The sequence below is a fragment of the Ptychodera flava genome, chromosome 5 (genome assembly GCF_041260155.1).
Source record: "Ptychodera flava strain L36383 chromosome 5, AS_Pfla_20210202, whole genome shotgun sequence".
NCBI lineage: Eukaryota > Metazoa > Hemichordata > Enteropneusta > Ptychoderidae > Ptychodera > Ptychodera flava.
In genome coordinates this window covers 38,037,647-38,053,058 of record NC_091932.1, presented here as the reverse complement: position 1 = coordinate 38,053,058, position 15,412 = coordinate 38,037,647, and the positions used below count along the sequence as shown (strand labels likewise).

Genomic DNA, 15,412 nt, shown 5'->3' with positions numbered 1-15,412 from the left:
CTTAGAAACGGATGATACACTTTCATCAATACAGGTATACTTTTCAAATGAACAGGACTTACTTCAATTAGTTCCAAGTCAAAGCTCTGTGGTACTCCACTGAATGGATTGGGTATGGATTTGACCAATGTATGATAGTGACCTTTGATTAGGATATCAAAGACATCATCCTCCCCTAGATCTTCACCAAAGTACTGCACAGTGTAACGAATACGGCCACCATATGAAGTAATCTATCAAAAAATAATCATTGTCAGACTGTCAGTGTAACTTCTGGGGACAATACAGACAAAACTGAAAGCAATATTGGCAAGCTTTTATCTATGAAAAGTCAACTGACATTATATGTGAAAGATCAACATTAGTGTAACAAGGTTCATAGAATTAGTTCTGGCATATTAAACTTTCGTATCTAAAACATGAGTGTCATACTATCATCACTTTTAAATTTCCTCAGGTATAGCCTTCAGTATTCTTTCAGAGTGATGTGACCTGTCCAATCATGGTTTGAACACTGTCCTGATTCTACCATTGTACATTTCAGATCATTGTTCTGAAAGATATCTGAAAATATATCTTTGAAAGATATCTGTGAAAATCTTTATACTAAAAGCGTTTACACCTGTACATATGCAAACTATTTCTAGTGAGGGTATTGGAGAAACATTTCAAACTAACATGTTTTTTTACTCTTTTCTGTGGCTGACCATTTGCTTTTTATACATTTTTGATAAATTATTTGTTTTTATATTTCTATGACACTAGAGACAGATGCAAATAAATAAATAAAAATATCAAGCGAGTGTATATTCATTAGCAAAAATTGATGAGAAGCCTGGTTCTTGCTGACTTCATATAACATCTAGATGAAGTATTCAAATACTTTTCCTTGTGTTTCTCAGCAATGAGTGAAGTTACCTTGTTTCCAAGGAACGCTGGCGGTAGATTCCAGTACAGAGTTGGTCTGGTGGTCATTTCACCATACGCCAAACTTGCATTGAGACGTACTTCTGAAGGTGTAAAGAGCACACCAGACTGCGTCTGGACAACGCTGCGATCGTCGCTTACGAAGAAGCCATTGGTGGATGCTGTCATCACAATCTGCAATAAAAGCAAATCGTTAGAATATCATTAGATTAACACCTGGTGAAGTATCATGTTCTGTAGAAATTTTTGTTTGATAGTCTTCTGCCACACAACACCAACGAAAGTAGCTTTACACTTATCTGACAGCGTTAGAATCAAAATTGTTTCATTTCTGTCAAAGGGCCAGTAACTTTTGATGTTTTTTCACTAATTTTGTTTTGTATGTTCTTGTTTTACTTCCAAAGCACGTTGAAACACAAATTATTTAGCTTGTCAACACAGCATCTACAGGTGTAATATGCAATACCATTATTATTAATATTTGAATTCTTGTCTTTACCTGAATTCACTTGTCAATAATAACAATGTAGTCTACGCATGTAAAGGCTGAGTTGACAAGCTGAACACTGTGTATCTCAACATGCTTGAGGGGGGGGGGGGGGGGGGGGGGGGGGGGGGGGGGGGGGGGGGGGGGGGGGGGGGGGGGGGGGGGGGGGGGGGGGGGGGGGGCAGAACAAGAAACTGTAGTTGACATTCAAAACAAAAACTGTGAAAAATTCATCAAAAGTTACAGCTTCTTGCTCCAAGTGCAATCCTACATAAAATCCAAAGCAATGACAATTTTCATTGCCTCCGTCATGAATCCTTTGCATCATAGCCACCGACATGGAGAAACACAAATGCGTCAAATAAGAACGGAGTAGGCACTGACCTCGTCTTTGACATAGTCTGCCTGGTCACATTGATCGATGATACCAAAACAGAAACACTGGGTGCATCCTGTCTCCAGTTCATCGCGCAAACCGAAGGAATCATCCGCACACAGGTCACATTTCTCTGAATTAACATTCAGCTACAAAAGAAAACAACAGTGAAATTATCAATAACTGTTGCACTTTCCATTTCTATTCATAATAGACTTATGAACTAAAACATAAAAAGTAATTTTTTGAATCATTAACTGTTGCACTATTGCCAATTTCCTTAACCTGTTCACCCCTAATTCTCTGTATACAGGTCCACAATCACCATTGGTAACAATGGGTTTCGGTTAAACCATGATGTTGAAGGGGTGAACATGTAAATGTGTTAACAAGCTCATCATGATATTTTTAACTGCACATGTCATTGTTGTCACTTTTACTTTTTAATGTAAAGTACATTGAGATATTTTATTACGTGAAATGTGCTATAGGAAGTAAAATTAAGATTAAGATCACAATATACTTGTAAGCCAAACACTAAATAGTAGCTTTGTATTCCATGTATTTCATTCAATTCCTGAAGATTATTTTTGGCATTTTTTGTGACATTACCTTGCACTGACATTGACCGTCATCTTCACAGCCACACAAACCATCTTCATCACAACTTTCAGGGTCTGTGCCATCACTGCTGCAACTGCACTGGCGACATTTGGGGAAATCGTGGTAACCAAACAGACACTGGTCGCACTGTCTGCCACGATAATCTTCCAGACAATCACATTCTCCAGTGTTGACATCACACTGCTGGCTGCGAGAACCATCGACGCTGCAGTTACAAAGCTGAAAAAAACCAGCAATCGGAACCATCAAGACTACAATTACATAGTGGTATAAACATAGCAATAGGCATAGCATTTACAGTTTTCACATTAATGTAGAATATGCCTTTAGGACAGATATATGGACTCAACTTTTTAACATGCCTTTATAATCTACCACATGTTTGGGTCTATTTTGGTTGCTTGGAATAAAAAAGTTTCACCTTCGTATTTGTGTGAAAATTGAAAATCTAATTTTTTCCCATATGAGGGTTTACACAGGGATGGCGGCCATCTTGAATTTCAAATATTGGTAAATGATAAGTAATATATTTCTCCAGAACCACAATTTGTGCAGTGGCTTCTGACTTTTATTCTGTATTTTGGAAAAGAATGGTTAAATGTTTCCTTTATTAAAGTTTGAGCAAAAGTTTATAAAGTCTTTCACTTTTGTGGTGCACACTACCTTTAATAACTGCTAGTTTGTTGGTATTTACCTGTCAATCTTCCATGTTCCAGCAGGTAGTGCTACTCTGTAAATTTGAAATTGATGTGGTAATGAACTTACTTTACATCCAGTAACTCTATCATGTCCCCAGGCATTTGGTACGCATCGTTGACAACGTTTTCCAACAGTGTTAGGTGGGCAGATACACTCTCCAGTGTTGGAGTCACATGAGCCGCCAGTTCTTTCGCAGTCACACACTGGTTGGAAATGAAGCAAAAGAAAACAGCAAAAGAAGCTTTTAGTGAAGAAATTCAGAAAACCAAAGAAATGTGATGTAATTCCGAGAAATGGTATGAAATAATACCTAGATCAATAAAATAAACTATACACTAAAAAAGCTCTGCAATGATATTTCATAAACAAACAGACAGACACACTGACTGATGACATCGGCCCCTTATTGTGACACACAGACAAAATTCTTTGTAAAAACAATCTTTCTGGTATTAAATAATTTAGAGATAATGCATATAATATTACTAGTGTCTACAGAATATGCTTTTATTGAGATATGAAAAGAAAAAGCTAAGTCAAATCCGTAAACTTGAAAATTAGATGTGAGGCCTACAGGAATAGCTGTTTTCACAATCTGTAAAACTAAATATTTCAGATTAAAAAAGTGGACCAAATATCAAAACTATCTGTCAAACACTTTACAATAGAAGAAATTTTAAAAAAGTGTTCCAATAAAGTTCAAATGATGTTATGTTGAAAAGTAAAGATCAAAAATTAGGGTACGTATACATACGTATATACGTACATACATACATACAAACAAGGTACACTTTAAAAATACAAACACTGGCAAAGACGTACACACAAACTGGTGCAAGGCACTTGTAAAAATACAAATATAAGTACACATATTGTGACACTGGTGAACTTGTACAAATATGCAATCACATACATATACAAACACAAACACCATTGCACATGGACAAATATATGCACACAAACAAAAAACACTGGTGCGCACCTACAAATATATACACTTACACAAACCCGCACAAATAGGTACACATGAAGCTGGGTGTTTTAGGAAGTAGGGAGGGACTTTTCTGTGGAAATGAAAATATGATACTTTTCTGTTCTGTAGCAGTGACTTACATGTACATCCATTTGAGGTGAAATTGTAATATCCTGGTTGACATCTATCACAGGTTCTGCCTGTCACTCCTGGTTTACAGAAACACTGCCCAGTGACAATGTCGCATTCTGGACCAACAGACCCGTCAGGATCACAGAAACAAGGGCCACAACCTTTTCCAGAAAGAATATCCCAGTAACCAGGCTGAAAAGAAAAATGTTTTTGTCGTGATTTTTTTGTTAGTATTTCAAGTAATATCATCACATCCAACAAATTGATTATGTCTTGCTGATTGTATCAACATTTATAACCTGAATTATACAATGGGAACTATTCTGATTAATGTACAGATCATCTCAATTATCAAAGTAAGTAAACTAATTTTTGACAATTTCCAATAGTCATTGAGACATAAAAAATGTAAGTAAGGGCCTTTCAGTTGTCAATATCATACACCAATTAGAACATTAGAACAAACCTACATTTAGGCCTTTATTATGCAAAAGATTTTCTCTGAACCAGTTCCTATATACCCAGGCACACTGAGATGAAAGGGTTCTAATATCTGCCCATAGATAGAAAAGACTGACATTGTACATTTCATCTCATTCATTTAAGGATGGCTGTAGGGCAGGCACCTCACAGACAGATAGCCACTAGACACTTACCCTAACCCCTGGCCCTGAATGGTGGGTGGGAAATATCTGAAAGGTGAATCTCCTACGGGAAACTAACTCAATACTGTCAGCTTATTGATTTTTGTCTGTATATAAGGTAGAATGCGCCTCGGGGAACAGATAGTCTGACTCTCAAATTTTCACAATACTTTTCTGGTCTATCTCTTTTGTGGCCTCATTTTGAAGCTCTGGTAAATGAAGTCTTCAGTCTTTCTTGAAAATTAACAATGTTTCTTCCCCATTGAGTTAACACAAGGTTGGTGACCATTTTAAATTTATGTGTTGGTAAACATTAGATAATTTGTTTTCCTGGCACTGCAGAATTGTATGGTGACCCTCAATGTTCATTCTTGATTTTGAAAGATGGTTGAAATTTTCATTGAGGAAAGTTTGAGGCTTTCAATTTCAAGTCTACATTACCTTAAATCTTGATTTAATCATATTTGATATGTTTTACTTATTGTTCATTGTTTCATTGAATACCTACCTCGCAGATGTTGCAAAATTGACCAGTGACAAACGGCTTGCACTGACACTGTCCGGTGAGATGGTCACAGATCTCAGACTCTGATCCAGTTCTGTAACACTGACACACTGAAAGGGAAATCAACGGCAGAACAGTCAGATGAAATGATCAACATTTTCACAGAATATCAGGTAATATCACTCGCTTCATGACTGCATCAAAAGTTCAATGTAGGATGACAGGATTTTATTAAAGTTTTACAGAAAACCATCTCATCAACTTTTAAACTATATCTGCTAATATTGATCACAGCAGTTATGCTTTAGTTCTGGACAATCACGCAGACGATTCCACATATCTAAACCAGCTTCGTTGGCTTCCAGAATTTTTGAGCTATGAGCTCAACAAATTTTTAGTTGATGGACTGACAAATGATCAAACTGACAGACAGACATATATAGCTGTCAAATGGTAGGTCATTATTCTCTAACTACTATGTAAAAATGATATGTCTGTAAATTGAATTACTTTTTTGGAAACACACATGCACCAACAACAAAAATACCGCAATTATACGGTGTCGCTCACATTTTATCAGAATTGGTACATACCAGTATGGGTACCAAAGATCAACCAGAAAAACAAGAATGACAAAAGCAAGTAAGGTCTGCAACTTAGGTACTGGAGGTAAACTTTAGAAACATGCATACCAACTTCTATAGCAATTGGACAAGCAGATCCTACATACATAAGAAAATGTCAACAAAAAATTAGCTAGAGAAGCTTGACAAAAAGAAAAGGTTGGAGAGGGGGAAAAAGAGTGGGAAAAAATATAAAAGGGATCTTTTAAAAAGGAATGCTACCTCATCAATCTTCTATCCCCTACCCCCTCCTGAATATCAAATGTTCCACCCCTTGGTTGACCATGTTTACATAAGACCAGCTGGCAGTATATTTACAACTTTGGGGATGTTTTAATTAATGCTATGAGTGCTATCATTCAAATGTAAACAGCACTTAAATCAGTTACAGATAGTGAAATTCCTTCCACTGGGGGGGGGGGGGGGGGGGGGGGGGGGGGAGAGATACTGACATCTGGAATTATCCTGGATCCAAATTTCTCATCAGTTCTTGTGTGTCTTACATAAAAAAATTTACCTCAGCTTCGTTTTCAGGATCAAATTTTACTACAAATTGATATTAAACATCACAAAATTATGTTCACAGCCTTCAAAACTGTCTCACAACAAATCCTTGGTTGGTGTAGGTCATTTAAGGTCACAAAAGAAAATTACCTAAAATATAACTATTTGGGGGTTTCCCAACACTTTGAGCAGAAAATTTATCAAATAACATCACTCGGGACTTTTGTGCCAAATTACAAAGCTATCAGACAAGTAATTTTGAGAACAAGTTTTCTTGACCAAATATGACAAAATTGTCTTAAAAATACAAATTTGTATATTTCAGGACAACTTCCACATATCTGACTATTGTCATCCCTGGACATCTGTACACCAAATATAAAAGCCGTCTGTCCAGGGGAAGCCGTCTGTCCAGGGGCTTTAAAATGAAAATATTTTTTACGATTTTTTGACCAAAAATGACAAAAATTGCCCCAAAACAGTAATATTTCCAATTTTGTCGTAATTTCAACAATTAGAAGGGTAACACCCTTGCAAACGTCCAATCCAAATTTGAGAGCAATTGGGCTAGCGGTTTCAGAGAAGAAGAAATTTTACTTAAAATGAGAAAAATAACCAAAAAATTGAGCAAAAATATAAAATTCAAGATATCTTTACGATATTCATCAAACTGATTTTGATCAACCTTAGTAACCTGTATACCAAATATCAAAGCTATCAGATTAGTTATTCTTGAATAAAAATATTTTGACCAAAAATTCAGAAAATTGCCCCAAAATTACAAATATGAAAATTTCAATTCAATTTGTTTACACTTGACTGAGGTCATCCTGAGGAACATGTATACCAACTTTCAAAGCAATCAGATGAGTGATTTAAGAGTTAAACTTTTTTTGACTAAAAACTGAAAAAATTACCTGAAAAATAGAAACATGCAAATTTCATCCCAAATTTTAAACACCTATTTTAGAATACCTAAAGGAACCTGCACACCAAGTTTCAACCCTATCTGACCAACGGTTACAGAGTTTTAGCAATTTGCAGGGTTTTTCCTTTTTTCCCCCTCATTTGCATATTTTTGACACTGACAAGTTCATTTGAACAAATTCACATCTCCACCCCTAGGTGCACCTGTACACCAAATACTAAGACAGTAGGTTCTGCCGTTTAGCTGTTTTTGACGTGGACGGACATACATACATACGTACATACATACATACATACAGACATGCAAATGGGATGCAAATGAACTGATTCAGCTTATACGATTACCTCACATTGGTATACCAAATGTGAGCTAAAAATACAGCAGACGATTGCTACTGTTACAATGAGCTCGAGAAAAGACAACGGTAGCAGCTCAGACTACAAGCTGGAACAACAGACATGCATACAACACTGACTCAATGTGTCTGCATTTCAAGCAGTAGTGTCTCATGTCACACCAGTGTGGCTATATTTAGTAACACCCATGTAACCGTAAACAGCACTGTTGATAGAATGATGGCATAGGGTGCCTAGAGGGCCTTTAAAAGCTCTCAGTTACACATGGTGATATTAACTATTCTCCTTTGCTCTAAAAAGTTCATGCAACTAACTTAGGTTTACATCTCAGTTGATCTATCACAAAAACACTTCAGGGCCAAAGACAAACTAAATGTCCCTGCAGAGACATAGTTTGACTCAGCACAACTTACGTTGACAATTCTTTTCAAAGATGGCATCACCATAGAAACCATCTGCGCATCGGTTACAAGTTGGTCCCGCAGTGTTTCCTGCACACCTTAAACATTCTCCAGTCAATGTATTGCAGTTACCGTCCATAGCAAGGTTCAAATTGCCATTGCAGATGTTCATACACGGTTTACAGGTGTCGTTCAAAACCAGCGGATTACCATAGTAACCATCAGCACATCTGTAGTCCACAGAAAATTCACAAAACAAAATTAGAAATTTTAAAAGGAGAGACTATTAGATCAGAAGCAGAGTAACCCTTGTACAATGGATATTTACTTGTCTGGCTATGCATAATAGTTATATGACATACTGCCAAAATACAATACTTACAAGAGCAACGGTTTGTATCCCAGAAATTATTGAGTTTATCAGTAGTGTTCTGTCAGTTCTTCCTATCAACATTTGAATTGTGACTGAGTGTAAAGACTTGGCAAAGGACTTTGTTAAAAGTATAAAATATATGTCATAACTTTTTTGTACATCAAGTTTCTTGGGATACTGGGAAAGTTTCAATAGTTGTCAATAGTCAATGAATTTCCACATCACCCATATAACTTGACTATACAAGCACGCCCTCTGTCTCAAGGCGACCTGGGTCTGTACACAGCTGATTAGCTCACCAGCTCACACTATAACATAACACTTGCAAGTCTATGCAATGAGTACCCTTAAATCTAGGGATAGGGGCCTTTTACAAACTGATCCTGTCTATAAATCATTAGCAGATGACAGAACAGAGAAATTATTTTCAAGCATGACTGATCATCCTGATATGACTTTGTTGATAAGAAATGACTAAAACCTATCTAGAATGATATCTTACACTACAGTTCTGAGATCACACAAGAATACTCAATTGATCAAACACAAGTCTGGCATACCAGTTCAATTTTTGTCACCACTTGAAAGTTAAGACTGAGGGAGACATAAAATGCTTTTGTTACCTGTCACAACGTGGTCCTTCATAGCCAATATCGCAGTAGTCACAAATAAAGCCACCATTGCCGTCAGGTATACATGTCGGGCTGAAACTGAACCAAGAGAGATTGTTGTCAGTGGCACAGTCCTTCTTAGATTCTTAGGAGTTTTTAACCACGATGTCTTGGATTACAATATCTGCCACAATTTTTTACTCTACTGCTCAAAGCACTTTGAGATTAAGCTTGTCAACTAAACCTGTACATGCGTAGACTGCTGTTTTGTGTACAAATGAATTCTGGTCCAGAAAATGAATTTAGGTATAAACAATAACACTGCATCATAAACATATATTATTGGCAAGCTTAATAGGAGGTGTTTTGTGTTTTGTGGGGAAAACAACAAGCACTTGCAATTGACATACACAACAAACATAGTGAAATAAATCATCAGAATTTACAGCTATAAGCCATGATATAAAATTCAAGTCAGTCTATCTTACTTGTTACTGGATTCTCTCAGTGGACACGCACAACGAACACAGTCTTCTGGACTGCCTTGAGTGGCATCACCATAGTAACCATCATCACATTCTGCACATTCTTTACCAGTTGTGAAATGTTGACATTCCTGTTGATGTAAAACACAGACAAAATACGTCATTGTAAAAGACACAGTCCCCATCTGTAATTTAGGTGTTTTGGTTAGATATAACTGAATTGAAGTCAAAATAATGTCGAAATTAGAGCGTCAGACTGGTAAGCATGGGTATATACAGTCATCGCATTATTTTATTTTGTGTAGGAATCAAACTGTTAGCACTCTTCATAATTTTGTTTTCTTTCCATCTGTCACCTATCAAATTATTCTGCTCCTTAACCCTTTTCCTGCCGAGCGCCCCTGTCCGTTATCCTGCCAAGTCGGTCAAAACCGGCCCCCTTTTCCGTGTCTACAGAAGATAGGCTCTCCTGCACGCTTTCCTGCCAGGCATTTGGCGGGAAAATACCGCATTTTCGGGGTACGATTACCGACCATATACGTGTTAGACTTCAAAAATTTTTGCATGCCCGTATAGAGGGGCAACCGCTGATGAGGTTGTGTCCAGAAAATGACGAGGTCACGGGCGTTGTTTGCCCCGGGGGACGTGCACTTTTATGCCCTTTTCTAGCTTACTTTCGCGGAAGTAAAGCTCGTTCGCCGGCACGCACGGCCACACCGGGGAAACGTCACCTCTCTCGTGGGTTAGTAGAAGACCCAGGGGTTAGTGCTATGGGTGCGGCAGCACCCTCAAACCTGTCCTGTTTCCCCTGGGTTGTGTCACTTGGCCACGTACTTTGAACGACTTGGAAGAGTCGCACAGTGCAGTCTGCTTTGACGTAGTGTCAACGACATAGTTCCGCCATTGAAGGAAGGCGTGTACGTAGTTTGGCCAGTTCAGTGAACACTTAGCTCGTTAGTGTTACCGTTTCCTAACAGGTTAGTTGTGCAGTTGTTACTAAGGTGCAGTTTTGTACCACCTTAGCTCTGGACAGTGCAACTGCTCTATGCACTAACCCCAACGACAGATGGTTGGTACAACGTCTACGTCGCACGAGCACAGCCTCCGTTGGGCTGTGCCCCTCCCACGTGATACAACGCACGTTCATCCATTACTATAGCGTCCTTACGGATCTGCCAAAAACGAAAGTGGGGGTAAAAACAAAACAAACGAAAATATGCGATCATAGATAGTATTTTATTCAGGAATAATTTACATTATGCCGAACAATAAATCTCGGAGTCTGTCTCGACGTCCGAGTGCATGGTCCGTGTTTCAAAATTACAATCGGGGTGGCAGATCCGTGTTTCAAAAATTATAATAGGGGAATTGTACAAAATAATCCGTCTAAACAAAACAAACGAAAATATGCGATCCATAGATAGTATTTTATTCGGGAATAATTTACATTATGCCGAATAATAAATCTCAGAGTCTGTCTCGACGTCCGAGTGCATGGTCCGTGTTACAAAGATTACAATCGGGGGATTGTACAAAATAATCCGTGTTTCAATTTACAATCAGCGGGATCGTAAAGCACAAACAAACGGCACAACCGTGCTCAAAATGTGATCATGGTCCATGTTAAGAATACAGTCAAGCCACTGTTAGGCGAAGCTGTCCCCTGTCCGTTATTTACGTCGGGTTCTCTTGCTGATGGGTGTCGTCGGGGCTGTGTGAGTAGAGGTCTGCACGCCAATGCTCCTCTTACCTCGTAGCATCATGCGATGATGAAAAGCCGCAAAACACTCGCCCTCGTGAAGATGAACCCCGCACAGACTACATCCTTTGGACGTCTCAGACAGTCGTCCGCTCGCAGTGGTCTTACCCTCTCTGCTGCATACTTTACAGCATTTCTGCCGCCCCTCCAAACGGCTGACAACGTGCATCGGCTGATTTTGTGGATTGATGTACAAGGCAAGAGAAACGGTGGCCTCGACCTCTCTCACACTGGGCTGCGATCGCCCACAATAACCGCCAATGAGTTGTTTCCCGACACGCAGATGAAACATCTTATGGGTCAGCTTACTATCAGGCTGTACATGCTTGAAGCATATATATGCATTTACCAGGGCAACATCAATCAGGTAACATGCCAGATATGTCCACCATCTGTGGTTCTTGCGCCCAGTGTGAAAGTACTTGCGCTTCTGGTTGGCTCGGTCGACGCCTCCCATGTACCGGCGATAATTATACAGCGACAGAGGCACTTGTCGCCGCTCGTCTCCCTCCCCCACTGGCACGCACTCCAAGGGTGGATAGACCGTATTCAAGATCAGCACCTGAGCGTTACTATCCTGATAAGCAGTGATGTTAAGACGAGAGTCCGTTCTGGTCGTGGCTTTCATATCCCCAACAGACAGAGGAAGGCGCTTCCTCTTACCCGGCGGAATTAATTGAGGGGGCATGGTGCGACGATTACGGCGGTTAAAACTCCCGACCATGTAGATCCCGGTCTCCATCAGCTCTCTAGCAGTAACGACCGTGCTAAACAGGCTATCACAGAATAGGCTGTGATTATATCCACAGAATGGCTGGACCAGCTCCATCGTAATTCTTTTCACCACACCTCGCTCCTGCCGTCTCCCATCAGTCCGATCCCGAAATTTCACACCTAGGTACGGTGCAAAGTTAGCGATGTATGCAGTGGTGGAGTCGCACAGCTGCCATATCTTGAAACTGTCTCGATCAGGCTTATGCGGTAATCTCTGCTTAAATTTAGAACGGCCCTTAAATCGCACCATGCCCTCGTCGATGGAGATCTCTCTACCCATCTTATAATTATTTACGCACCGGTCAACTATGGGCTCCATCCATGGATTGATTTTATACAGGGGATCCTCCTGACACCGACGTCGGCGGCGTGCCTCATCAGGATCACGACGTGGATCGTTCTCTGGGTCTGCCAGATGAAAGTATCGCATAAGCTGCTGAAAGCGACTGCGGGTAATCACAGTAGAAATACCCTGGTTTCTCAGAAAGGGATCGCTAGACCAATAATCCTCCACTGATGATTTACGGTCGACACCCATACAGACTAAGACGCCAATGAACGCCTGCACCTCGGTAGTCAGCGTTACGCCAGTATTTATCTATTTTTTCCTAGCGATATATCGCTGGTGGAATTTGGCGTATTTATTAGTCTCGTCCTTGGCCAATCTGATCAGTGTAGCTGGAATAAACTTTAAAAAGTAATCGAGCTCACGGGAGTGGCTGGGCAAGGTGAAAGTCGGTCCTCTCTCATGGTCAAAATCGGTCTCCTCAAATATATTAGCATCGGTAGTCTCCGACATACGCCAGACAGGAGGGGTGTCGTCCTCCGCCAACACAGCAGCAACGTCATCATCGTCGTCAGAGCTTGCCTCACCTACATACTGCCTGTCATAAAAGTCATCGTCCTCTGCCGCATCCTCGTCAACCTCCGAGTCGGACTCAGCGGTGATATCACCGTCGTCTGGGCGTCTGGGCCTGAACTCGCCCGTAGCGGCATCAAGGATCATATCTGGCTCAAAATCAGGTGGGCTATCCTGATAACGAACCCTCCGCACTATCTTTTTCGGCGGGGACACCGCAGCCCACGAAACTATGGCACGGAGCGGGCTGGGCAGCCTCTGCTGATGACGAGGACTCAAGCTCTTTCGCACTGGGCACAGGAACCTCTCCTGAAGCAGGATGAGGGCTCATAGTAGCAACAGGTGGTGTCTCTCCCGGAGCAGCCGGGGGAGAACCAATGGCATCAGCCGTCTCGTTACTCACTGTCTCACTAGCAGCAGCAGATGTAGTCTGTGCAGGTGAAGTATCTCCCACAAGAGCAGATGTAGTCTCTGCAGGTGAAGTAGTCTCTCCCGGAGCAGCCGGGTGAGAACCACTGGCGACCGGTGACCCGTCATCATCCTCATCGGCAGAACGATCGCTCTTACGTTTACGCTTACCACTGGTTTTTCAGCCGGAGATAGCTTCGCCTTACGGGAGCGTTTCTTGCCCGACTTCTTAGAACGTTTACTAGGGACATCACAACGATCGCTACCACTACCGCCCGGAGACTCTGCATCTTTGAGCTTCAGTCGTCTGCTCGCCTTCAGAAAACTTTTGCGGTCCGTCAAGCTCATGTCTGGAACAGTGTCGACAGACTAGCAGGTCCTCCCTTTTAAAGCCACAGGGAAACAAAGCCCTGGACATGATTGGACGCAGGGGTGTTTATATATGCATCCACCTGTTATTATAATGGACCTACGGCAATCAGTCCACCAACCGGCGCTGACATTCCTACCCCAGGGAAAGACACTTATTTTTTTATCCACTTGCCCTTCGGGCAAGTCGAAGGTTCGGTTCACTTGCCCGAATTGGAAAACCACTTGCCCAGTATAATTTACGTGTTTGAAAAAAGCTAAAACATTGGTTTTTCATTTCACACACTTTATTTTGAAAATTATCATGTTATCATGAGAAAATGTCAGAAATTCTCATAGGGTTCTCCTCACACTTCTAAGAGTGCTGGATGGCTCATTTATATTGAATTAATATCAAAGCCACACTAGCAGTATCATATAGCATTCTTTATGTGATTTTACTTCTGAACTAAAACACGATTTTGGGAATGTGCTCTTTGAGGGGTTGGAATACAATTATTGTTAACTGCCCAGTGAGACTGCAGGTGCAATTTTGAACAAGAAAAATAATGTGTGCCCAAACGTAAAACGGCACCCGATGCAAATATAGCAAAAAACAGTGTACACAGTGCATATATGCATTTGAATATTCACGGAAACGACAGAGTAGTCCAATGTAATGCATAGTGTTGAATGTTTTCAACTGGGACAAAAATGTTTTGTTTTCTTTGTAGTATGGTGGGAAATCAAAATAATGGTTAAAATGTAAATTTACTTGTCCAATTTTTCACTAAAGAATGTTTTGTAAAGCTGCAAAAGACTATATCCTATTAATGGGTAGAATTTAAAGAAAACCAGAAAAAATAGGAAGCCTTTTTAGGTCAACAAATTTCAAGATTTACAGCTAGTGGGGCTTTCATATTCATAGAAAAAATTCTAACAGTTCATATGTTTGTATGTTTACTTTCTTAGGTCTTAATGTACAAATAATAACAGCCATTTTAATTGTACCTTCAAAGTATTTTTGCAGTTAAAAGTTTTAACTTATATATACAGAAAGAAAAAAATCTGTAGCTATAAAGGAATGTTTTGAAGCTTCTGAAAAATAATGTACTTCTTTGTCATGTTTTTACTGCGCTGACATCATACACAAGCCCTTTGAAGTTTGGATTACCATTGCACTATACCAGTATCCTATGTTTTTCTAATAACCTAGGTGGTCTTTTTAATGCTCATGCGCAGACTAAATAGAATTTAAACCAACAACCTAAGGCGTCGGTGGTTTTCTATGTGTCTTGAAAGATGAATTTCTCGATGTCAAACTCGCTCCAATTGCTTCTTGACAGTCATTTTAGAATGGGAAAATTCACAAACAGAGAGGTTGGTCGCCACGGACAAGTAACTTTTAGCTTATTGACCTGAAAATTAAGTCAGTGTTCATTGAAAATTCAAAGACTGGACCCGTTGACACCAAAGCTTGCTCATGACTTTCATTGCATGCGGTCTTGCCACGATGCCACTCACTGTCACTTTCAAGTTAACATTGAAGAGTACGTTTTAGTAAAACTCCCTTTTTTGTGGTGATTTTTCATAAACGTTCATACAAAGCACAAAAA

General features: G+C 40.0%; 1 protein-coding gene across 1 annotated transcript in view; it reads right to left on the bottom strand.

The window, feature by feature from the left end:
• The window catches only part of LOC139133845 (laminin subunit alpha-2-like), a 110,046-nt gene that overhangs the window by 71,819 nt on the left and 22,815 nt on the right, over positions 1-15,412 (bottom strand). The window contains 10 exon segments of the mRNA XM_070700607.1: positions 63-233; positions 919-1,101; positions 1,799-1,939; positions 2,403-2,633; positions 3,180-3,316; positions 4,227-4,410; positions 5,371-5,477; positions 8,192-8,409; positions 9,176-9,262; positions 9,652-9,779. Of these exon segments, the coding sequence (XP_070556708.1) occupies positions 63-233; positions 919-1,101; positions 1,799-1,939; positions 2,403-2,633; positions 3,180-3,316; positions 4,227-4,410; positions 5,371-5,477; positions 8,192-8,409; positions 9,176-9,262; positions 9,652-9,779 (1,587 nt within the window).